The sequence below is a fragment of the Lissotriton helveticus genome, chromosome 8 (genome assembly GCF_964261635.1).
Source record: "Lissotriton helveticus chromosome 8, aLisHel1.1, whole genome shotgun sequence".
Classification (NCBI taxonomy): Eukaryota; Metazoa; Chordata; class Amphibia; order Caudata; family Salamandridae; genus Lissotriton; species Lissotriton helveticus.
This window is the reverse complement of record NC_136069.1, coordinates 1,134,353,478-1,134,378,546: the sequence shown is the minus strand read 5'-3', so window position 1 is coordinate 1,134,378,546 and position 25,069 is coordinate 1,134,353,478. Positions and strand designations below refer to the sequence as shown.

General features: G+C 41.9%; 1 protein-coding gene across 1 annotated transcript in view; it reads left to right on the top strand.

Moving 5' to 3' along the window:
• Positions 1 to 25,069, top strand: part of LOC144773146 (sodium/hydrogen exchanger 2-like) — a 622,810-nt gene that overhangs the window by 239,832 nt on the left and 357,909 nt on the right. The window contains exon 3 of the mRNA XM_078658003.1: positions 24,505 to 24,755. Within this exon, the coding sequence (XP_078514129.1) occupies positions 24,505 to 24,755 (251 nt within the window). The remainder of the gene's footprint in view (positions 1 to 24,504; positions 24,756 to 25,069) is intronic.

Below are 25,069 nucleotides of genomic sequence, written 5' to 3'. Positions count from 1 at the left end.
AACGTCAACCCTGCGGGTGAGGCCTGATAGCCTATGCCTGCCCTGTGCCCCACCCCTCCCCTCCAAGTGGGTCTGATACTGTGTGTGTGTGGGGGTGTAAGAAGGAGAAAAAAGGAAATGAAAGAAAAGAAACAAGCATTTACAATGCAATAGGTCTCGCATTTATGCGAGTTAAGCTATTGGCACTGTAAATGACAATGCCTCTTGTTTATGTTTAAAAACTAAAACAAAAGGCATTGTTATTTGCAATGTCAATAGATAAAACTCGAGTAAATGCGAGACCTATTGCATTGCATATGATTGTTTAGGTAAAAGTGCCTGCCTTTCACCACAACAGAACCAAGTCTCCAGTGATATGCCTGGCTCTAGCCCTGCCTGTGCCCCTCATCTGAACTTTAAGGCTGGGGGGTTTGGGCCGTGGAAGCTGCTGAGGCAGAACCTATGCAGTGTCGCTGTTCGGGACACCAAGTTTTCCTAATTCATGGACATCCAGTTCCTGGACTCCCTCCAGACCACAGAGCAATGGGCACTTATGTGCGGGTTGTAATTAGAATTTTATAGGAGTATGCGTTTCTGAGGTAGAGAGTGAGTAAGACAGAAAAACATAAAAGTGGCCATTTTGAAGTGAAGGAGCCAAAACGAAGTACACGCAGAAGAAACAGCAAATTAATTAAATAATCAAGTGCGGCTGCTAATGTGAGCGGACCGTGCTTCAAATTAATTAAATAAACAAGCGCGGTCGCTAAGGTGAAGGTGGACTGGGCTGCAAGTAAAAAAATGTAAACAAAAAAAGTGCTCTTAGCCACGATAAAGCAGACCATGCAGCATGACCAGTAAAAGGTCCAGTCCTTGAGGGCGGGAACAAATTGAGACAAGGCGGTACCAAGGAGGGTCTAAAAAGCCTGTTTACTAATCAGAAGCCAGCATTTAAGATGGACCATGACACAAAGCCGATGACAAATATGGGCGGAGAGTGGACAAAGCTTCCAGAGCATACTCTACTACAGCATGCCTCGCAGAGCGAGCAGCTCATGTGCGCTGCCGCTAGGTTCGGCCTAACAAGAAACGTATCAAAATGTGACACTGATAGTAGAACTATGTTCGATGGCTAACTATATCAGGGATAGGATAGGTTGCCCTGAAGAAGCAATTATATATTGGAAATCACTTGCTGGCAATTGTTTATATATGAAATTGGTCATATGAAGAGGACATTAAGAAGTGAAGACAGATGTGATTTGTAAAAAGAATAAAAGTTATGGACCACAGTATTCAAAATAATCATGTGTGAATATTATTATCCGGAAAGTATTTTGACCATGTTTGTTTTTATGAGATTACAACGGGTGTGTAAATAGGCTACTATATGCACCAATTAAAGGACAAACCAACAGATCTAAAAACAGTAGCCAAGTGTTTGTAACTTAGGGTCTTGTTTTTCATCAACCTGCCTAATCCTTTAGTAAAAGCTCAAGCAGGGCAAGTTGACAAAGGAGTGTACTGCTAACCCGAACGTTTTTTGAAGGGCAGACAAAGTAATGAATGCAGAAGTTTAGGTTCATAGAAACTGGTACATATTACTGTGCAGATGATAAAGGAGGGCAGTTTAATATGTGTGATGAAGTGGACTTAGAGTCTCATGACTCCATATAAGAGGGTTAAGATGTCAGGAGAAACTGAGCTGTGGGATAGGGAGACAGGTGCAATGGATTAATTAGTTCTCCAATATTGATTAGTTTAGCCCGGGAGGTTGGTGGGCAGAGGTAGATGACCATTCAGTAGTTTATGGCTTTGAGTACAACAAAAGTTTATTTAAAGGCAATGAAAACAAATATCTGGATTTTACCTGTGAAAAAATGGCAAGAGAACTCAACAAAAAAATATAGTCTTAAGTCATGATAGGGAGAAGAAGAGGTGGTGATGAATAAGTCTAGGAGACATCCTTTGGAAGGGGGTGGGGGGGAGTAGAAGAAGCATTGGATGAAAAGGAGCAATTACAATGTAGTACAGGATAAAGCAGTGCCAGTTAGGTAAATAGTTAAAAAAAAAGGTAGCTGGCTGTGTAAAGCCTTCATTAATGTTGAGAGGAGGAGGATGAAGGACTTTCGTTTGTGACACGTGGAGGTGATGAAGTTGGAGACCTGGTTAAGAAGTCACAGCAGCACAACTTAAAGAAAGAACATCTTGGTAAGACAGATAGGGAATTTGGAGAGAAGATAGAGTGGTCCAAATGGAGAGTGGTTAAAAGTGGAGGATGGGCAGAAGGGAAGGTCAGGTAGGTGCCAAGAGCGGTGTGCATAAAAATAACTTTAGACAAGAAAAAAAGGCAAAGATGTTGGTTTTACGGGAGAGCCATATGAATCGAATATGATTATGTCTGGATAGTACGAGAATTTTACCTAGTCCAGGACCATGTGGAGTACCAAAAGTGACAGATTTTGGGGTATTAAATGGTCAGTCAGTGGTGTTTCTGATAGTGCAGGCTTTCAAATGCACAATTATCTTTAGAGTAGAAATAGCTGAGCAGAGTTGGGTGAATATAGGGAGAGGATAGGAGACAAGAGCTAATCATACAACTGTGCTGAAATAGTCAAACGGATATGGAAAAAGTGGACAAGGTGTTATGTTGTTATGTTAACAAATGATTTATAAAGCGCGCTAACACCGATTGGTTTCTTGGCGCTAACAGACAGAAGAAGGAAGACTACTTGAGCAAGGAATCGACGGAAATCTATTGGAATGCTTGAATGAAGAGCCATGTTTTTAATGTTTTCCTGAATGTAAGCAGGTCCTGACAGGACCGAATTTCCAAGGGAAGGGTGTTCCACAGACGGGGAGCCAGAGTGCCAAATCTGCAGCCTCCAGACCGTTTACAGCTGAACGATGGTATCTGCAAGAGACCCAGGTGGGCAGAACGCAAATTCCGCAATGGGACATACTTGATGATTAGATTGTCTATAAACATTGGGCTCTTACAGTGTAGAGATTTGAAAATTAGGCACCCCGTCTTGAAAGTGCATCGCTGAGCCACAGGGAGCCAGTGGAGTTGCCTCAATAGAGGGGAGGCAGATATCCAGCTGGGACGATTTAAAATCAGTCTCGCCGCATAATTCTGTACCATCTGAAGACGTTTCAGAAGAAAAAGCGGGAGGCCCAGATAGACAGAGTTTGCGTAATCTAGATGGGAGATCACGGTCGCGATTACTACCTGAGTAATGGCTTCTGATGTTAGAAGACGTCGCACTTTCCGGATTTTCCGCAATTGGAAAAAACACTTGGAGACCACCTGACCTACTTGTGTTCTTAGTGAGAGATCACTATTCAGGGTGACTCCAAGTGTCCTTGCCGAGGAGGAGGGGATAGGGGCTTGACCTAGGTCAGGCGGCCAGTAGTGCAGGCCCCAATGCCTAGTACTTTCTCCAGTGAGCACATGCTCGGTTTTTCCTGGATTCAGTTTTAGATGATTCTGGTCCATCCATGTTTGGATGGATCTCATTGTAGATTGGAAGGTGGAGATTGATGCTTCAGAATTGTCGATAGAGAAAATCAACTGCAAATCATCTGCATAGTTGAACACCGTTATTTGTTGGTTTCTCAGTGCCTGGATCAGGGGGAATATGTAAATGTTAAACAAGTGTGGTGACAGGGAAGATCCCTGTGGGACCCCACATGTAATAGTTTGTTTGGTGCCAACTAATTCTCCAAGTCGGACTGCCTGTGAGCGATTTTCCAGGAAGGATTTCAGCCAGCTGGCTGCAGACCCCTGGATGCCGGCCTGTGTGACACGATCGATCAAGATGGAATGGTCGACCGTGTCAAAAGCGGCCGACAAATCCAGGAGTACCAGGGCCTGGGGAAGACGCTTGTCTACACCATCTCGGAGGGTGTCCAATACTGCCGTCACAACCGCCTCCGTTGAATGAGCGGGGCGAAACCCCGCCTGATGGGAGTCGAGGCGGTTGGATTCCTCCAAGAAGTTAGACAGGCACTTGGCCACATGTGCCTCCATTACCTTTGCCAGAAAAGGAAGTAGGGAGATCGGGCGGTAGTTTGCCTTACAAGTGGGGTCGGCCCCAGGTTTTTGGAGGAGTGGAATCACCGTGGCTTCCTTAAAGGCACGGGGCACCGAGCCAGATGATAATGAATGGTTAAGGAGAGTAAGGGCAGGGGTGGGAAAGACAGAAAGGCATTCTTTTAAGATGTAGGGGGGACATTTGTCTGACGGAGCTCCGGATTTAATTCTTCCTAGAAGTTGCTGGAACTGTTCCGGGACGATCGGAGGGAACCTGCCTAGGGTGCTAAAGTTGTCAGAGTTGTTGGGGGCGGCTGATGTTAGTGGCGCCACCACACTCAGTGGTTGAGCAATGCTGGCTTTTATGTCTGCTATCTTCTCAATAAAATAGGTATTGAGCGAATCACAGAAGGTTTGTGTCGAATCTACCCTTGGACGTATACTATCCAAATTTGTCAACTCATTAAAAATGAAAAAGATGTCTTTCGATCTATTAGTCGAGTTGAGAATACGGGCAGAAAAATAAGCGGTTTTGGAGGAAAGGATGGACTTCATATAGTCCTTCCTAGCCACAATAAATTTGCTCTTTGCGTCTGGAGCATAGTTGCGTCGCCATTGTCGCTCCAATTGGCGCAGGGCCAATTTCATTGCTTTTAGCTCAGGAGTAAACCATTTTTGAGCATCTGCTCGCCGGGCCAGTTTGATTGGCTTATACGGAGCGTGAATATCGCTGGCAGCTTGCAGCCAGCCCGAGAGTTTAGCTTCATGAATATTAATATCAGAGTGAAATAAGGGGGTAGTAGAGGCCAGTGTCTCACAGAAAGCTGATCTATCCAAGGAATTCCATCTCCTTGCTTGTCCACCTGCTTTTGTGATGGTAGGTCTAGTTGGGGAATAGACAAGATTGAAATTAAGCAGGAAGTGATCGGACCATAGGCAGGGGGTGATAGTTGGGGTTGTAGGTATTGAGGTATTAGTCCAGATCTGGTCTAAGATATGACCTTTACAATGGGTGGGTGCTAGCACTCGTTGTGTAAAATTCAAGTTTGTGAGGAGCTCTGTGAGTTCACTCGAATGGGGGCCTTCCTGAGGGTCATTGAACCAATAATTAAAATCCCCTACCAGAACAATCCTAGCATGGTCCATGGCCAGATTAGCAATTTGCTCGCTCAGTGCAAGAGGAAAGGATGGCATGGGGGCTGGGGGTCTGTACAAGAGAACACAGGTCACCATAGTGTGAGAAGTATCAAATTTTAACACCAGGTTTTCTGTGTCTGAGAGCTGTAAACAAGTCAGACTTGTGACTGTCAGCTTTCGACGAATAATAGCCGCTACCCCTCCGCCGGATTTACCTGAGTTACGGTCGGCATGGATAATGTAGTAGTCATAAGGGAGTGCCGCTATTATATCAGGGGCGGAATTCAGAGTCAACCAGGTCTCGGTAAGTATAAGAATGTCTGGTTTTTCAGACTCTAATAATAAGTAAATGTCCATCCGGTGTTTTACCAGAGAGCGGGTATTGAGGTAAATTATTGATAGGGAATATGTGGGGGAGCAGGGGTCCGTATGTCTGCCCGCACTCAGTTTGTTAGATAGAGATATGGGGGGAGGATATGGGGGGAGTACCGTTGGCTAGGATCCCGTGCTTCCTTACCCTATGGACCGCATCTCTAGACATGTGGCCCTGACCTTTGTTATATTTGAGCAGGCCAATGCTGGAATAGGAAAGTATTTGAGTAGCATGGCTGGTCCCAGGGCCCGTTTGGGCGCAGACGGGCTTGCCTTTGGCGCGCCTTCGGCGCGCCGCTGGCGCACCTGCTGCGCCCGTCCGCTGCGCTTCCTTGGAAGAGGAGCCATTTTATACCTTCGGGAAGGGGAGGGGCCGAGCGCTGCTCCACTCGCCAGCTCCTCAAGCAAGATGGTGACCGCAAGGAGATCGAGCCAGGGCAGCGCTAAATCGGCTGCAAAGGGGCTCTGAGAGCAGAGACCGATAATCGGGTCCCCGCTGGGCAAGTATGTGCAATGTAGCGAATTTAGCAGTCAAATTCCCTAGATTCTGTTTACACACTACTTAAAAATGCAAATAATAAAAACACAAGTGCAGGTATCAGTAATTATTAAAATATTGGGTCACGGCAATTCAAACACGCAAATCTCGGCTTCCGCCTCAGGATAGAGCACAAGCACACTGTCAGTCGGTACTTGTGTGATCAGGGTCTTTGTACCTTCGGGAAGGGGAGGGGCCGAGCGCTGCTCCACTCGCCAGCTCCTCAAGCAAGATGGTGACCGCAAGGAGATCGAACCCAGGCAGCGCTAAATTGGCTGCGAAGGGGCTCTGAGAGCAGAGACCGATAATCGGGTCCCCGCTGGGCAAGTAAGTGCAATGTAGCGAATTTAGCAGTCAAATTCCCTAGATTCTGTTTACACACTACTTAAAAATGCAAATAATAAAAACACAAGTGCAGGTATCAGTAATTATTAAAATATTGGGTCACGGCAATTCAAACACGCAAATCCCGGCTTCCGCCTCAGGATAGAGCACAAGCACACTGTCAATCGGTGCTTGTGTGATCAGGGTCTTTGTACCTTCGGGAAGGGGAGGGGCCGAGCGCTGCTCCACTCGCCAGCTCCTCAAGCAAGATGGTGACCGCAAGGAATTATAATTCTGCTAGGTTTAATTTGCTTAGCTTGATTTTCCTCCATAAGGTCACAGCATGGTCTCCTCTTTCTGAATTTATTAAACTAGTTTCGTGATTAGTTACACATTATCATTTAAAACCATTCTACATGTTAGGAGACGGGACTAATAGAATACCGGGCACCCTTTTCAAACAAAGGTCTAAAATGCTTTAAAGCGAAAGACATCTTTGTAATCAGAGTTACACTTATCACTAAGCTTCAGCTCTAGGAAATACTCTAAGGGCCTGATTACGATGGTGGTCGGAAGGGCCTCCGCTCTCCCGTCGGAGTCGGAAAAGACCGATGTGGTCACGTTGGAAGCGAACCGCCCGACCGCCATATTACTAAAGATACTGATAGGCAGTTTTCCAACCGACGCAGTCCTTTCTGACTCAGACATGAAAGTCCAACCACGCCAGTGTCGGAAGGGGCCAATGGAGACAGACAGCTGGGCAAAAAGGCACTCCAACTGACCACCATATTACGATGCCCCTCTCAGGCCATCTGAGATAGGCAGTTAAACCAGTTCATCAGAGTTGGCAGAAACAGCTGGACAGATGGCACAAACTCAACCGCACGCACCTCTCCCCGCCCTGGGATGGCGTGGATCCTGCCTTACAATTCCTCCCTCTGCTCTACCTGCTCAAAAACGAATAAATCTGAAGCCGTCGCGGACCCAACCACCACTCCTGCCCTATATGAAATCACTAGCTTTCCGACCAAATTGGTCAGAGCTGAAAGCTTTCCAACCTCATCGGTCAGAATTGACACTTTCCGACCACGGCGGTCGGAGATTTTCAGTGCATGTATCGGAATGGGGCCGTCAGATAGTACCCAGCAGTCGGATTTTTCCTGATACCATGCCGGTCAGATGGCTTTAACGACCAGCATCGTAATCAGGCCCTAAGTGAAGCACAGCCACCTGTCAAGAAGCCAAAGTTGACCTCCAGAGTTCACATGAAACAAGCAGAATAGAAGATTATTATTACAGTCTGGAATTTGCTTCCACCTCCCCGACTGGCTGTTGACGCGAACAATGACATTCATAAAAGCAATGAAACGTCCTTACAAATTCCAATAAAAGTCATATGTCCTTCAAACAATTCTATGAGTTTCTGCACAGTTCAAAAGACTTCAGACTCCTTTAATGTCTCACAGCAGGTAATAGACCAGTGTGCAAAAAAATCAAGAAAAAAATTCAAACCTCTCTACATACTTGAGGGATTTTGCATCAAGTGGCATTGGTCTTTTAAGAGCTGTCCCCGCTTTCAAAGACAGATGTAATCTGTGCTACCCCCCCACCCACCCAGGTAATGTACAGGTACTCTGTGTTGGACGTGGCCCTTTTGGCAGGTTCACCCCAAAACTTTTTGCATTTGCCTGGCCTGTTTCTGTACCCTGGTGTTGGTGATTTTAGGCCACTGCGCACTTTTTCACTGTGGTCCAGTGTAAAGTGCATGCGCTCTCTGTGTATGTGTGGTGAGAGTGACCTGCCCTCCCATAGGAATGCATGGGGATATGTGTGTCCTGGTAGTTCCTGATGTGTGGGGAGTGCAGGGTCGATTTTAGTATGTGCGAACTCGTGAGATTAAATGCTGTGCGATGATGTGTGCAGATTTATTGTGTCTAGTGGAGAAGTGCCACTTCTAGAAGTTAGGAAAAACAACTTGTGTACCTTCTCAACCAATTTTCAGGAAATGTTACTTATATGAGAAAATAAACGAAAATGAATGCGTTTATCCCAGCCATCGAATTCGGCTGATTAGTTTTAATTATTTTCTGATACTATATCAAATTCCAAAAAAGAACACATAATCTGCTAAACAGACAATCTCATTATGTACAATCTCAAAAAACAATACCACAAACATTTTAAAAAAAACACACAATTATTTACAATAATCACAAAAAAACAAGTGAAATAACAATAATTCACAAAGATGACTACAAATAAACAGTTGTAACATGTGACTGAAAATCACATTCTCGCATTTAAACAACACATCATGTTCCCAATGATTATTTGATTTTTTTAAAATTATTTTTGACCATTATGCGATTATCAAGTTCCCTCTTACCACGGAGTCTGCCATGAAGAAGATTGAAGATAACAACACGCTGGTCTTCATTGTGGATGTCAAGGCTAACAAGCACCAGATCAAACAGGCTGTAAAGAAGCTTTATGATATTGATGTTGCCAAGGTCAACAGCCCAAAAATAATTAAAACTAATCAGCCGAATTCGATGGCTGGGATAAACGCATTCATTTTCGTTTATTTCCTCATATAAGTAACATTTCCTGAAAATTGGTTGAGAAGGTACACAAGTTGTTTTTCCTCGTTAATAGGCCCTACCTTCTCTCCTTCATCCTGTTGGGCCAAACCCCTTCTTTGCAGAAACTTCTAGAAGTTGGCATGTTTGTGCAGTAAATGTGAATTGACTGTCTGGCTTGTGATTGGCTGGAGCTGGCTGGTGTGCTTGGCTCCAGGAGCCAGGATGGGTCTGCCCGGTGGTGAATGGGGGATCTGCATGTTGATGGGAGGGAGGAGTGCACCTGGGACCTGAATAGAGCTGGGCCTTCCCTCCACAATGCTGGCTCCACGCCCTGTGGTGTGTCTGATGTCCCTGACCCATCCTGTGAATAGGCAGAGGGGCTGAACAAAACAAAGTGCTCCAGAACAAGTTGCATCTGGTTCGCCCCTTGCCTGCACCTTTAGAGACAAAGGATTTGGTGTATAAAAGAGGGGCTGTGACCCCATGAAAAGATTCTTTTTCCTGACTTGAATCTACCAGGGGCGTGCTGCTGCTGGGGCCCAGGGGAAGGCTTGCCTCCCTGGGCCCTGCCCAGCCCCTGGATGCCTGAAGGTCTTTCTTTTGCTGAGAGCTGCTGTGCCCCATATTTTATGCCCAGGACTTCTCGGAACCCTTTTACTCCAGTTGCTCTGTTAAACTAGGGTTTCTTTCTCCCTTAGAGCCTAGGAAGCGCTTTATTTTAAACTGTAGTGTTATTGAGGGAGCCTACCCCTCATTGCTGCATTTATTATTGCAGCGCGTGTGCCCACCTCGCTTGTTTGCTTCTTTAGGTGCGCAGGTGCCCACCCTTTGTCTTTGTTTTATTGTCTAATTGACGCGGGTGCCGACCCCGCTTATTTGCCCCCTTTGCGGGTGCCCACCCCGCTCCTACATCGTTTCTTTATTTCGAGGGAGCCTACCCCTCGTTGTGCCCCGATAAAGTCACCGCCACGGCCGGGCTGAAACCGGAAGTCAGGCGGAGCTGCCTGACGTGGGGCGGGACTTCCGCTTCCCCGAGGGAAGCCCCGCGCCCACCCTATGGCCGCCGGAGGGAAAACGGATGTGACGCTTTGAGGCGGTGACGCGGGGCACCCATGCTAAGGGGAGAGCCCCACCTGATGGGGAATAAGCCCCGGGTCCCAGGAGGGGGCCCGGGTGAATCAGAAATGGCGGCCGAGACCACCAACGGCAGTGTGGGGCTCCCAGGAGTCCAGGGGAGCCCCGCCGGAGAAGTAGTGCTGCCGCCTGAGTTGAGGTGGAGGGCGTCGCCGGGACGCCTCCGTCAACATGGGGTCAGAGGCCCTGTACTTATACTCAAAATGTCTTTGATGTAGAGCTGACTCCAAAAGAAACCTTATAAGTGAACAACACCTCCTTTTAACCCCAGCCCTGGCTCCAGACATCAGTAGGGGTAAGCAAGCCTTTCGTGTGAGGGCAGGACACAGCCTAAGCCAATGCAAGTGCATCCCACCTCCCTCTCGCCCAGCCCATTAAGACTATCAGTATGGAGATATCTCTCTTGTAATAACCAGCATTTTTTGTGTTTTGGCTGTCGGTAAGGTATGCACAAAGTGTAGCTGTCACTCTGCCTTAGATGTTGATTGGAGTCAGGCTGCAATACACCAGAGTTATAAGCACAGAGAAATGCTCACTATCTAAAATTGGCTTTTCTAAAATAGTAATAAGAAATCCACCTACTCTAGTAAGCATGATTTCACTACCATTCTAAACATACCAAACATGGAATCCCTAGTCCTTTCAGATCAGTAATTGCCACTTAAATACATGTAAGGAGATTCCCAATGTAAGCCTATGGAAGGAGCAGGCCTCACAGTATGATAAACAAAATAGGCTGTTTTTCACCACCAGGGCATTCCACACAATGAAGACACATGTTCTACCATTTACCTACACAGCAACCTGTCTATAGGACTACCTAGAGCCTACCTTACGGGTGACCTATATGTAGTAAAGTGAAATTCAAAGCTTGGCATTAGTTTTCAATGCCAAGTTAAAGTAGCAGTAAACTGAACACACAGGCGCTGTATCAGCAGATCTGAGACAGGTTTGAAAGGGTACTTCTGTGGGTGGCACAAGCTGCGCTGCAGGCCCACTAGTTGCATGTAATTTACAGGCCCTGGGTATAGGGTATACCACTTTACAAGGTACTCACAAGTAAATAAAAAATGGCAAACACTTGTAAGCCAATCTTACCATGTTTAAAGGAGAGAGCACGTGCACTTTAGCACTGATTATCAATGGTAAAGTGCCAGGAGTGCTAAAGCCAACAGAAAGAGGGTCAGAAAAATAGGAGGAATTTAGAGTTGGGAGGCAATTGAAGGCTCAAACCATGCTCGAACCAAATGCTAGGCTGCTGAAATGGCACCAGCACAGGCGAACGGACATCAATGCACCGCAATGGATAAATACGGTGCTTTCCTGATCATATTAGGCAAAATGAGTATAGCCTAGTACTAGGCAAGGTGTAGAGTCAAAATATCGAGGTTTTAATATCGACTAGACACAATATCGAGTAAAAAATATAGAATGGACATAATATCGGCTAGACATAATATAGACAACAAAAATATCGACTAGAAAAATGTAATATCGAATAGAATGGACATAATATCGAATCAAAAATATAGAATGGACATAATATCGACTAGACATAATATAGACAACAAAAATATCGAATTTAAGGTAAGTTAATAATATTTTTTATTTTTTGTGTAATATAATTCTGTAGCGGGTTGTGGGTTTATAGGGGAATAGGGTGGGAAGTAATTTAATTATAATTAATTAAATATGTTAATTTATTTATTGTTATTTATTTAGAATTAATTGTTAATTAATTATTAATTGGTAATTCATTAAAATATAATTGGAAATTAGTTATAATTGATTAATGTATAAATATGTTAATTTTAGTAATTTATTTTCTGTAGCGGGTTGTGGGTTTATAGGGGAATAGGGTGGAAAGTAATTTAATTATAATTAATTAAATATGTTAATTTATTTATTGATATTTATTTACAATTAATTGTTAATTAATTATTAATTGGTAATTAATTCAAATATAATTGGTAATTAATTATAATTGATTAATTGATAAATATGTTAATTTTATTAAATTATTTTCTGTAGCGGGTTGTGGTTTGATAGGGGAAAAGGTGGGAAGTAATTTAATTATAATTAATTAAATATGTTAATTTATTTATTGTTAATTATTTTGAATAATTGTTAATTAATTAATAATTGGTAAATAATTAAAATATAATTGGTAAATAATTTTAAATGATTAATTGATAAATATGTTAATTTCATTAATTTATTTTCTGTAGCGGGTTGTGGGTTTATAGGGGAATAGGGTGGGAAGTAATTTAATTATAATTAATTAAATATGTCATTTAATCTGTTGGTATTTAGAATTAATTGTTAATTAATTAATTAATAATAGATAAATATATTGATTAATTATTAAATTGTAAATAAAATTATTGTTAATAGGTAATTAATTAGTATTAGTAGGTAATTTTTATAATTAACTAATTTTAATTTGTATTTAGAAATAATTATTTAATATATTTTATACAATTGTAAAATATTTTAATTAATTTGTAATTGGTATTACTATTTATGTTATTTATATTTATATATGAAGTATTTACTTTCCCTACTATTGTACTCACTGGAGTTGGAATAGTAATTTTTACCCCTACACTATCCAACACTTTCCCTACTGTTGCACTCTCTGGAGTTGGAATAGTAATTTTAATCCCTACGCTATCCAACTCTTTCCCTACTGTTGCACTCTCTGGAGTTGGAATAGTAATTTTAACCCCAACGCTATCCAACGCGTTCCCTACTGTTGCACTCTCTGGAGTGGGAATAGTAATTTTTACCACTACGCTATCCAACGCTTTCCCTCCTGTTGCACTCTCTGGAGTGGGAATAGTAATTTTAACCCCTACGCTATCCAACTCTTTCCCTACTGTTGCACTCTCTGGAGTGGGAATAGTAATTTTAACCCCTACACTATCCAACGCTTTCCCTACTGTTGCACTCTCTGGAGTGGGAATAGTAATTTTAACACCTACGCTATCCAACTCTTTCCCTACTGTTGCACTCTCTGGAGTGGGAATAGTAACTTTAACCCCTACGCTATCCAACGCTTTCCCTACTGTTGCACTCTCTGGAGTGGGAATAGTAATTTTTACCCCTACGCTATCCAACGCTTTCCCTACTGTTGCACTCTCTGGAGTGGGAATAGTAATTTTTACCCCTACGCTATCCAACGCTTTCCCTAATGTTGCACTCTCTGGAGTGGGAATAGTAATTTTTACCCCTACGCTATCCAACGCTTTCCCTACTGTTGCACTCGCTGGAGTGATAATAGTAATTTTTACCCCTAAGCTATCTAACTCTTTCCCTACTATTGCACTCTCTGGCGTGGGAATAGTAATTTTTACCCCTACGCTATCTAACGCTTTCCCTACTGTTGCACTCACTGGAGTGGTTACAGTAAATTTAAAGCTCTTGCTATCCTACGGTAAAAATATTGTATATGTTTTGTTAATAATATGTATATATATATATATATATATATATATATATATATATATATGTATTAAAAATTAAAAAGACATTTTTAAGTTACATTAATTATTTTTTAATGTTACGTTTATTTAAGTATTTTAAATAAGTTAAAATTAATTTTATTTATTAATATGTTACTTTTAAATTACATTTAAGACATTTAAAAAATTCGATATTTGGACAGTCTATATTTTTTACACTCGATATTTTGGAGTCAATATTTTTGTACTTACCTGTTTGAAGATAGGAAGTCGATATTTTGACAATCGATATTTTTACCTCGATATTTTGTCATCTGGATATTTTGACTGTCGATATTCTGTCAGTGATTCACTAGGCAAGTCTACTGTTGTGTATATGGGGGACTAAGTTTCATGAAAAGTGTTCTATGCATGCAGTCACAAATACCCTGACAAGCATAGTTCTACCTTTAAATGAGACATGGCATGAAATGTTATTTTTTCTCTTTTTGTTTTGTTTGAACTTCTTCTTACTATGCCAGCACAAAGGTAATACTATGCTTACTGTCCTTGCTTCTGATAATCTCCTGTATTAATCAGCGGCGGCTGGTACATGATGGGGTGGCTGGTGGGTTGTCTGGAACATGAAAATAAAAATCCCCTTATCTACTCTGCAGGGCCACCGTCTCTCCATCTCTCCTCCAGCGCTGTCTCTCCTCAGGCTCTCCTAGCCCTATCTTGACGCTGCTGTCACCATGACAGCAGCGTCTTGATTGGTCTGAACACTGTGGTTTGGTGCTCAGAGGGCAACTGGAAGTCTGGACATGTTCTCCACCCGGGCTGTGCATTACAGCCCAGTGGAGAACATGGTAAGTGTGCATGATGGTTTGGTTGGCCCAAGACGGCCGGCTAAACTGTTATGCGCACTTAAGTGCATGAAATGCTTCTCCCCTTGCAGGCTGTAAGATAGCCCAGACTGCCCTGCCCTCAAATCTGCCTCAGTAAGGAAAAATAAAATGATAATAACAAACTGTTATTATCATTTTATTGTTCCCTTTTTCCACTGCTGAAAAGCAGTGAGGCGATGCTCCTCCACCTCAGCCGAGGACCGCCACTGGTATTAATTAATAAATATCTTGTTTGTGATATTAAAAGGTAAAGATATATATTTAAATGTATAAGCATACTCTGATTCTGAAATTACTCTGCTGGGGAATTGGTTAAAACTCCTATTTACCAGAGGATAAAAATAACATTTTAGATAAATAGTCCGTTTGACTATAGATGAATTGAGCATGTTAAATATAATTGACTTGAATCTCAAGATGTAGATGAACCTATTTTGAATCTCTACATGGAATTAAAAACCTACAGAGCCCAGAAATGGCCCCATAGTTAGGTAATTAATCAATATGCTGGTCAATTTTTAGGTCTAGCCTACGATAGCACATGCACTGTTTGTTGCAAAATATATTGATAGCTTACAGTGGGTTTAAAGCCTACCCATTGCTTACCATTGTTTGGCTGTACTGCCACTCTCATTTTCTTGCTTCTTATTGATCAGCTTACGTTGGCTTTCATTCTTACAGTGGCTGTCTGTCCCATGGAGCGCAGAGCATGGATCACTTGTATCCTACAAGAGTGCCTGTGTTTTCTCACTTTCTGGGTTACTCTTTTTCACCTGTTTTTTTTTCTCCTTACCTGTTCTTCCTAAGTTGTCATTCATGCTTCCTTCCTGTCCGCTCACCTTTAATTTGGGGTTTTTTGCTTTTCCACCTGCCCTCCATTGCCAGTGTGCTTCCCCTTCTCCTCCCTCTCTCCCTCCATTGTCTGTATGCTTTCCCTACCCTGCCGAACCTCCAATTTCTGCATGCTTCATCCGCTGTCTGTGTGCTTCCCGATCTGCCCCTGTTGTCTGGGTGTTTTCTCAATGTTGTCCCTCATTTGTCTTTCTCTCCCCACCCACATCCTTCTCTCCCTCCCTTCTTCTATCCATCCATGTAGCCATATACCTATCAGATCCCCACCCCAACCCATGCCCTAAATTTTTTTAAGAACATTTGCGCTATATACAAAAGGGGATTAGGGGTACATCAAAAGAGCACATTTCTCACAACTTTATTTGCTTCTCCATCACAGACTGGTAAATAAAACGAAAACAGATGCTCTTCCCATTTTGTAGGTGTGCACATCTGGGCAGGCGCACACCTACCAAATGGCAAGATGGCCACACCATAGCACTATTCTTTTACATCATTGTCTACTAAGCTGCACAGAAGCTGTACTACGCAAATGAATGATGGACGGAATGCTGAATAAATCATACATTCACCCCCAGTCAAGAGATCTGGGTTAAATCCATCATTCTGTTGCTCACCTTGCCACCCCAGTTTAGACCCAGCCATATGCAAATCAGTCTTGACCCTGTGCCTCATGGGAGCAAAATAATGATGGGTTTAACCCAGATTCCTTGACTGGGGGTGAATGTTTTGATTTGTTCTACATTCCGTCCATCAATTGTGTGTCTTTTGCTTTCTCCTCCTAAGTGCGCTAGGTATGCCCAGACGCGGGTCTTGGGCTCACTGTGCCACTTTCACCAAACTATGCTGGCTGGTGAGGGGTGAAACCCAACTAGTCTAAAGTGGGATGGCATGGTGAGCAAAAGAATGATGGATTTAACCCAGATCTCTTGACTGGGGTGAATGGTTTGATTTGTTCTGCATTCCGTTCATCAATTGTGTGTCTTTTGCACAGAAAATGCGCTGCTGTATAAGCATAGCCAAAAATCATTGTCAAAACCAAAAGGTCTCATAGAAGAGACCTATTGGCTTTGCCAGTGTCTTTTCTCCTAAACAATAGAGCAACATGCTGAATGCACAGCTGGCAAGTCGAGATTTCCCCCTGACTCATCAGTGACCTGTGTTTCAAATGAGGAACGCGCAGGGGAACGAAGGCACGAGAAAGCTCTTGCCATGAATAAACTGCTTATTTGTATTTCTGGAGTGAGGAGAGTGGAATGTATGGCTATCCAAAACCATATTTTTCAAGATGTTCTCACGGTGGTCATCTTAGGGAAAAAGTAGGATTTTTAAACTAAAACTCTAATTAATAGTGCTATAGATGATCCATAAAATGCGAAGTTGGGCCCACAATCCCTGTAGAAGTTTGTGGTCAATAAAATAATCCAAATAATTTAGAAGCGATATTCTCTCTTGCATTAGAGGTCTTGCTAAATTTAACTGTTTACGAGAGCTGGAGAGGTCAGTTTCCTGACCTAAACCCAGTCTAAAATTAAATGTTCTGCTGGCCCTCACACCACTCAAATAATATCTTTTAATTTTAAGTGATAATCTAATTAATCTTTTGAATAATTCCTGTCAATGTAGATATATAATTTAGATTTCCACATAACCTCATTATATGTGCAAAGTCAATACTGTACTTCATTACAAGTGCTCGATTTATCCAATGCTGAATATTAACTCTCCATTTCAAGATAAAAATATTTTCTTCTGACACCATTGGCAATGAAACTGTAGAAAAATAATTTATAAACGTAACAATAGATCAATATATCAAGACATCTGATGAAAATGGAAAAAATCAAAGAACTACAAAAAGACATGCGTCCCCTATATGTTTAGGATAGACATCTTGAACTATACATTAAGTAAATAGGATATATTCTTTTAGGGTGTATAGTGTAATAAAACAATTACCTACAGAATGTCTTTGCGTCAATTTACAAAACAGATGTTACAGCTTGTTATTCATTAAGTCCACATGAGATAACTGTATTCAAAAAGTGAATCCATCATTAATTGTAATGGAAATTAACTGAAGAAGGTAGCATAGTAAAGAGTGTGTATTGCAACTTTCTGGGGAAACCCCAAAGATCTCTCTTCTACTTCATTTTAGATCCAGGACAGGCATTCAACAAATTGCGCTAGGAACGAGAAAAGCAGTGCAAGCAGAAAAAGTGGAGACAGGCACCAAGTAAAGTTTATTTGCCTAAGAGGCAACGTGTACAACTACCTTCTATGACTATCCGCTATTTGGGCTTAAAACACCCAGACACCCACAGAAACACGTGTATGCACATACAAGCACAGACACACAGAATTCCATGTCAAGATGTAGCAAGCCATAGTGTACTCACAACATACTTTTCATTTATGTTGGAGTTTTGGGAACAGAAATCCCAGTCATAAGAGGCTCTTGGGAGGGCTATTAGGTACTGTCCCATAAGTCTTAAAGGAAGCAAGCCTAAGTAGAAGCGGATTTTCAGCTAGACTGAGCAGACTAAGTTTATTTATCAGATTACCGAATACGTTGCAAGCAACAAATTAATCACATCCAAAAACATATTTCTAGGCGCTTTCAGTGCCAATGAATTGAAAGTGGAAACCCAAAGAGCCTAGTGACCTTGATAATCTGCCACAAATGCATAGACTCCTTGATTACTCCTATCTGTGAACTCAAAATACAGGTTGATGTCTTATCCTCAAATATGCAGCATCATAACAACTACACACCACCAAATATAAGAAAAAGCATTCCCTGGAAAAACTGACCTTATCGCCACTTCCCAAAGGTATTTCCTACATACTTCCCTTGACATTCTTAAAAAGAAATGCCAGGTGGCCCGCCACTCTCCTACTTCTCGCAATAACTTTCTCCTACATGCCATATACATACAGTGGCGGCTGGCATGTACCGAGGGTGTTGGGGAGGGGGCACAAAAAAACTAAATCAATAAATAAAATAGACATACCTCCCTAACTTGCAGTGCAATGTTCTCATCCCTTGGATGCATTCTGGAATCTCCGGACGCAGGAACTACACTACCCAATCCGGGCACTGCTCCCACAGCATTAAAGCAGCACCAGGATTGGATACAGCAGGCTCTCTCAGTGCTCCTAAGTGCACTGGAGCGGTACAAAAGGGGGTAATCCATCACCGTTCTTTAGCCCACTCTGCCACCCCAGTTCAGACATGGCTATATTTGCATATAGCCATGTCTGAACTGGGGTGGCAGAGTGGGCTAAAGAACGGTGATGGATCAAACCCAGATCTTTTGACTGGGTGTGAGTGTTTGATTGGTTCAGATGCTCCGTCCATCACCACCCCCTTTTGTACCGCTTTGACCGCCATAAGTGTGGCAGGGTATGCTCAGACGTGAGTCCCTTGCTCACTTTGCCACTGGTTTCAAGCAAGCCAGGCTGAAGACGGCTGGAATGCCAGAAACCGGTCCTCGGAAGCTTGTTTCCGGTCCAGGGAAGGCATGGCTTGGCAGTTCGGGCTTGACTGTTTCCATGAGGCACAGGGTCAGACTGATTTGCATATAGCCATGTCTGAACTGGGGTGGAAAAGTGGGCTAAAGAACGGTGATGGATCAAACCCAGATCTTTTGACAGGGTGCCCCATTTTGTACCCCTAAGTGCACTGGAGGCCTAAGGTTTCTTTAACCCGGCTTCTAAAACAGCTAGGTTAGAGAAGTTTAAAAAGCGCATGTATGGCTAGCCAACCCAAGATGGCTGGCTAAAGAGATATGCACATTTTAAAGCGCACAGCTCCCACTTGCTGCCACTCGGCAGCACTGGCGCCGCCCTATCCTGACCTTTAGTTCAGGACGGATTCTGAAAAATAAAATTATAATAAGTAAAGATTATGACCATTTTAATTTTCCGCTCTGTGGCTTGTGGGGCGCCACTTCTCCACTCAAATAGAGGAGCCGCCCCTGTGTACATATGTAAACATTAGGCATCTGCTATCCCCTGTTCTCTCCCTCCTCCTTCCCCCTCACCAATGCCAAATACTAAAAAAGTATACATTTCATCCTGACGCCCATGACTTAATTTTCTGCCTTTGCTCACCTCTCTTTTTAACGGCAATGCTCTTGTCGTCTCGATAAGAGAATGGAGGCAGGCCATGCCCTTGTCAATATGAGCTGAATCCAATCAGGGCAGAGGTGAGAGATTTCCTAAAGGTTTGCATGTGCCAGCAGGTGCCAGGTGGGATGGTGTGAGGCAACAACAAAGCATCATCTACCATTCCACTGATTCTCTCTGGTCTCAGAAATCCCATTGAAGGGAACAGATCAGCATTTACCGACACAAAGCTTTCCTTGGGTCTCTGGAAATTGAAGGGAGTCGGTGGGAGACAGAGGAAGTGGCTACACCACCTTAATGGAAGCTGTACATAAAACAATGTTATAAAAGCAGCAATATTCATTGCAGAATTGTAAAATGTGTTTGCGTTATTGTCGAGGAAAACAGAATTTTGTAGCGAATCATGAAACAGGAAACATTTCCAGGCCAACAGAAACAACAACAAACCCTATTAACCCCCCAAAAAACCACTATAAGAGTGGAAGAAACATGTTTCCCAGTGAATAGCCATCTTGCACAGAAATTATTATAATGTGTTTCTGCTATCACCATGTGAATTCTTATGAAATCATATTAAATCATAATGTAATAAATTATATAATTATAATTATAGTTATAAAATCTTATTAAATCATGTGAGCACCCATAAGGTAGGCCCAGTGAACACGAAAGACTTCCGACTTCAAAACAAATCAAGGCTAGAGCCTCCATAGAGATGCAATCGCGTCTGCCTTCCACACATCACAAAAAATCGGATTATGGCAGAAGCAAAGGTGAGGGACACACGTGGTGCACCCTGTGGTTATTTCCAATCCTCGGACTAAAGCCTGCCCGGGGACTCATGCCCTCATACATAAAACATTGAAACTCCAGAAATATTTAAAAGATTTAAAATAAAATTATTAATTCCTGTCATGTCACAAAAACTAATCTCATGTGGTTTGTTCAAGCCATATAGGGGAAATAGATTTTTTCAAATATGGCACCCACTCCTATCACTATTTTAAAACGTATTTGTGAAATGTAAACTTTCTGCATGTGTTAATGAAAAGCACATTGGGCCTAAATAAGCAGGCATTATTGCTCGTGTCCTCATTCATAGAATTACTTTCTGCGGAGACTTGGAATTGAAGCTGCTACTTTTGAACAATATGCTTATATGGCAGATTTTCTGTTACGGAGATTAAGGGTTAGAGGAGCCACAAAGTGAGGGCTTAGCGCTGGTGGCATTCAAAATGCATCAACGACATAAAAATGAGGGGCTTCATTTATGAAAAGTGACGCATCGCTGCATCAAAACAGCGATGCGTCACTTTTCATCCGTCCTCCTTACGACACCACTGATGCATCATATTTACAGTGTGATGCTTCATGTTGCAAGGAATTACAGATACGTCAGTATTTCTGACGTATCTGTAGGCGCAAAAAATGACGCATTGCTGGAGTGTGCCACAAAAATGATGCAACTTCAGCAATGGGTCATTTCACATGGGCAACTCCCATTTCAAATGTGACTGCATCAGTCTTACGCCTGCTGTGAAGCAGGTTTAAGATATTGACGCAGTTGCGTCCTAGAAGTGGCACAGAGAAATCTCATAGATTTCCCTGTGTCACTTCTACGTGGCATACTTGCGTCAGAACGCCCACCCTACATACATTATTCCTGGCACAGGTATAATGTGGGGCAAGGGTCTACCTAGATGCGTCACTTTGTAAATATGACGCAACATGGCCAAATTGTTTACGCCGATGGTGCATCACAAAAAGTGATGCACCAACTGTTCAAAAGTGGCTCAAGTACTCATAAATAAGCACCGGGGTACATAGTAGGTGTTCACAAATATTTTACATGATCCACCATACGTTTTGCTGATTGTCTGCCCCTTGCATGCAAGGATGAAGGAGTATTTATGGAAATCTACTCCTGGTGCAGATCTTCATGTATATTTGAGCAGATTTTTATGAATCTTCAAAATGGCACAAATCTAATCAAATCATAGGTTATGTTAGTCTGCTCTATCGACACGCCCTCATGCGACTTTTACCGTTGTGTTTTGAATATAGATAAATTATAGCCAAGTCAGCAATGGTCAGAGGTGACTGAAACGTTCCAAAGAACTAGATAATGCTTGCACAATTCTGACCTTTTCCTTATGCCCCAAATGTTAGTTGGTGCAGTAAGCACTTACATCCAAATGCATCTTTCTTATCCTTGCGATGTACAATGCCTGATCAAATTGAATAACGGCGAAATTAGTTCAAAAATGTTGATCTATCAAAGATGAGTAACTTTTATACCATATTACTCAGGAATTTAAAAATTAAAAATAAAAGCAATTACAAACAACAATAGCCGTCAAGGTTTAGTTACTAAAAAAACTATATAAAATGATTTGGTTAATAAATGATAATGACAATAGATTTCGAAAAGGCTAAAGAAAAATTGTAGAGTAGACAAGACCATGTAAGCCAATTGTAATTTAGAAAAAGGGAAAATGTATGTAATTAGTTATAATAAGCAAAGATGGACATTCACAAGCAATTGTGCCTGTTCTCAGTGCGCAAGGTGAACACTTTGTGCTAAAAAATTAGACAGGTTGCCAAAAACAGTGATCAAAATACTATGATGGCTACAGCCCGTATACATTAAAGTATCCATAGAACTCATTTAAAACAAAGTTCTAGAGGAGTATACAGTACTCTATACCTCCAATATGTCTTAGTTGCGTATAGTGTAGTGGTCATTTCGACCCTAGGTGAATAGGACCAAGTAACTATCAGAACCAAGTAGTGTGAGGAGCTCCAACAGGTGAACTAAGGGGCAAATTCATAAGCTAGTTGTGTCACGTTTGAACCATGCAATGTGGTACATGTGCAATTCAGAGCTCTAAAACAGATTATTGAAGCCACGCAAACCCTGATTGGTGTAATAAATCTTGAGTTGCGCAATGCGATGCAAAATTCTTTGTTGCGCTTCTCTGCCATAGGTAGGTGTTCCATGGGCGTTGCCGTGGGTGTTCCCACGTAACTCCCATGGATTTGGATGCATTCCCAGATTTTCAAAAACTTGAAAACCTCGGAATGTGCCAAAGTCTTACACCTTCCCAAGGGAGGCGTAACAAGGAGAAATTCCTTTATTTCTCCTTGTTACTTCCTCTGTCTATGTGTGCTGCAGATATAGGAATATGCCTCCCAATATTGTTTTTGTACAGCAAAGTGCGCCTTTCTGCACAAAAACAATCCTGCATAGAACAAAGGCACCCTTGCACAATGGTGCAAGCGTGTGTGCGTTGGCGGTAGGCTGCCTAAAGACCACCAGTGCAGGGTAAAGGGCAGGAATGCGCCTTATTCCCTTAAATACAGCGCATTCCTGCCCTTTCACTATGGCACAACGCATCAAGATAGCTTGACTGCACCATAGTTTTAGGAATATGCCTCTGAGTCACTATATATATGATAATGAGATAATCAGGGTAAAACCTAGAACAGTTATTAAGATGAAGAAAACATGGTCATGGAAGTAGGGAAACACCTTGAATTAGATATGAAGTAACTAATACCTGTAGAAAAGTGGAAAAATAGGAGTAAATCAGATAGCTAAAAAAGAAAATGCACAATGTACCATCACCTTTCTCTATTTTCAAATGGCTTACATGGTCTTGTTTTCTCGGCAATTCTGTTTTGCCTTTTCACATTTATTGTCAATATAATATATTAACCATATCATTTTATCCATGATTTTTTTCAGCACTGAAAACTTGATGGGTATTGTTGTTTGTCATTACTAATACAGTTGTCCTGCTTGGTCTACGGGTTGCTCCTGTAGTTTTCTCATTTAAAGTACAAGAGGTATTTGTGAGGGATCGTGGCCTTACCACTAGTATCTAGGTGCAAGCGGTCAGGATTTCCACAGTGTAAATGCATGCAGGAACTTCAGTATCCAAGACAGTATTATAGTCAAGAAATAAATCAGATAACCTTCCCAAACTAATTTGCTAAATAAGAATAAAATGTAAAGACAACATACCAACACAACAAAAAGTGGTTAAAGAGATCAATTGTTAAGAATCTGTAAAGAATTTCAAAAATATTACATAGTCTACTTCCAAAATAACAGAGTCAAAATATGATTTTTTTGTACTCAGAAGCAAATCCATTATTGTGTATGGTAATTCGTTATGAAAACTGGCCCCTACTGCAAGGTGTAGCATTGTGTCACAGTGAAGAAGATTGCAGTCGCCAGATACAGGGACCTGTTTATAGGTACAGGAAGATGTTGGATGGATAGATGTGGGGGGGATTTATCATATCCTCAAACAGTTTATCATACTTATACACAAACGTTGTACTTTCAAGCCAGATGATGTACTTGGAGACAATCCTGGCTGCAATGTGCTATCGAGCTGACACAAAGCTGCAGTGGACTAGAGAGCTATTTGCTATGGGTGTGCAAAATATAAAAAAATCATAATACAATATGGTAACTAACATTCATGATTTTGAAGATCATTAAACTAAAAAAAATATCTATTTTGTCCAATTATGTCCCTGGCAAAAATCCTGCCACAAAAAGATTGTCTGTCGGGGTGAACATTTTAGGGAAAAAGTGAATTAAAAATCCTGAAATTTTTCACTTTTTCTGCTGAATAGAAATCTACTGAAAGGCCAATTTGCAGAATTTCTTTGTATTGCAAAACCTATTTATACTCTTAATTTGAGCCTTAGATTCTCAAACATTTTTGCGAATTGGTCCCCAACAAATGCATCCTCGCAGAAGAAACCCTTTCAACAGCATGTTTTCAATTGCTTAGGACGAATCAGCTAATAAGAGGGTTCTTTGCTACGCTTCTATTGGCAGCTGCCCACCTGCAAGGGATGCTGGGAAGTGCAGGGAATAGCCTCTAGTGGATTTGTTCCCACTAAGTGGATTCCTGGATGCCGGTATTTCAGAGAAGCTAAGCTTTGTAGTATCAACCAGTCTGAATGTATTAAATTCCCTCTCTTTCGCTCTCAGGGCATACAAAATTCTGGATATTCTGATTCTGAATTTCTCTTTCCTTTCTTTTCACAGGTGCTGTACAATCTATTCAAGTCCTTTTGCCAGATGAGCACGATTGAAAACATTGATATTGTTTCTGGAGTTGGTAACTTTTTCCTGGTGGGAATTGGAGGGGTTTTGATTGGAATCGTCCTGGGATTCGTGGCTGCATTCACGACACGCTTCACCCGCAACATCCGTGTGATTGAGCCGCTGTTTGTTTTTCTATACAGTTACCTGTCATACCTGACAGCAGAAATGTTCCATCTCTCGGGCATCATGGCGTAAGTACACCGGCCTTTATTTTTAAGAGTGTTTTGCTTGAATTTACTATTTTTATGCTAATTTCGTCAACACCATACTTAAATAAATACACTCAATTTAAGGCAATGTTAAACAGTAGAGGAAAAGAAAAGAAAACGGCCAATCCCCATGTACGTTCACAACTGTATTTATAGGCAAAATGCAATGAGGTGTTATACCCAAGTAGTTGTTAAACGTCTACAACTTAGATTGAGTTATCGAGTTTTAGAATAATTTCAATATATATATATTTATATATTTTTTAAAATATATATATTTTGTGCATACTAGTAAG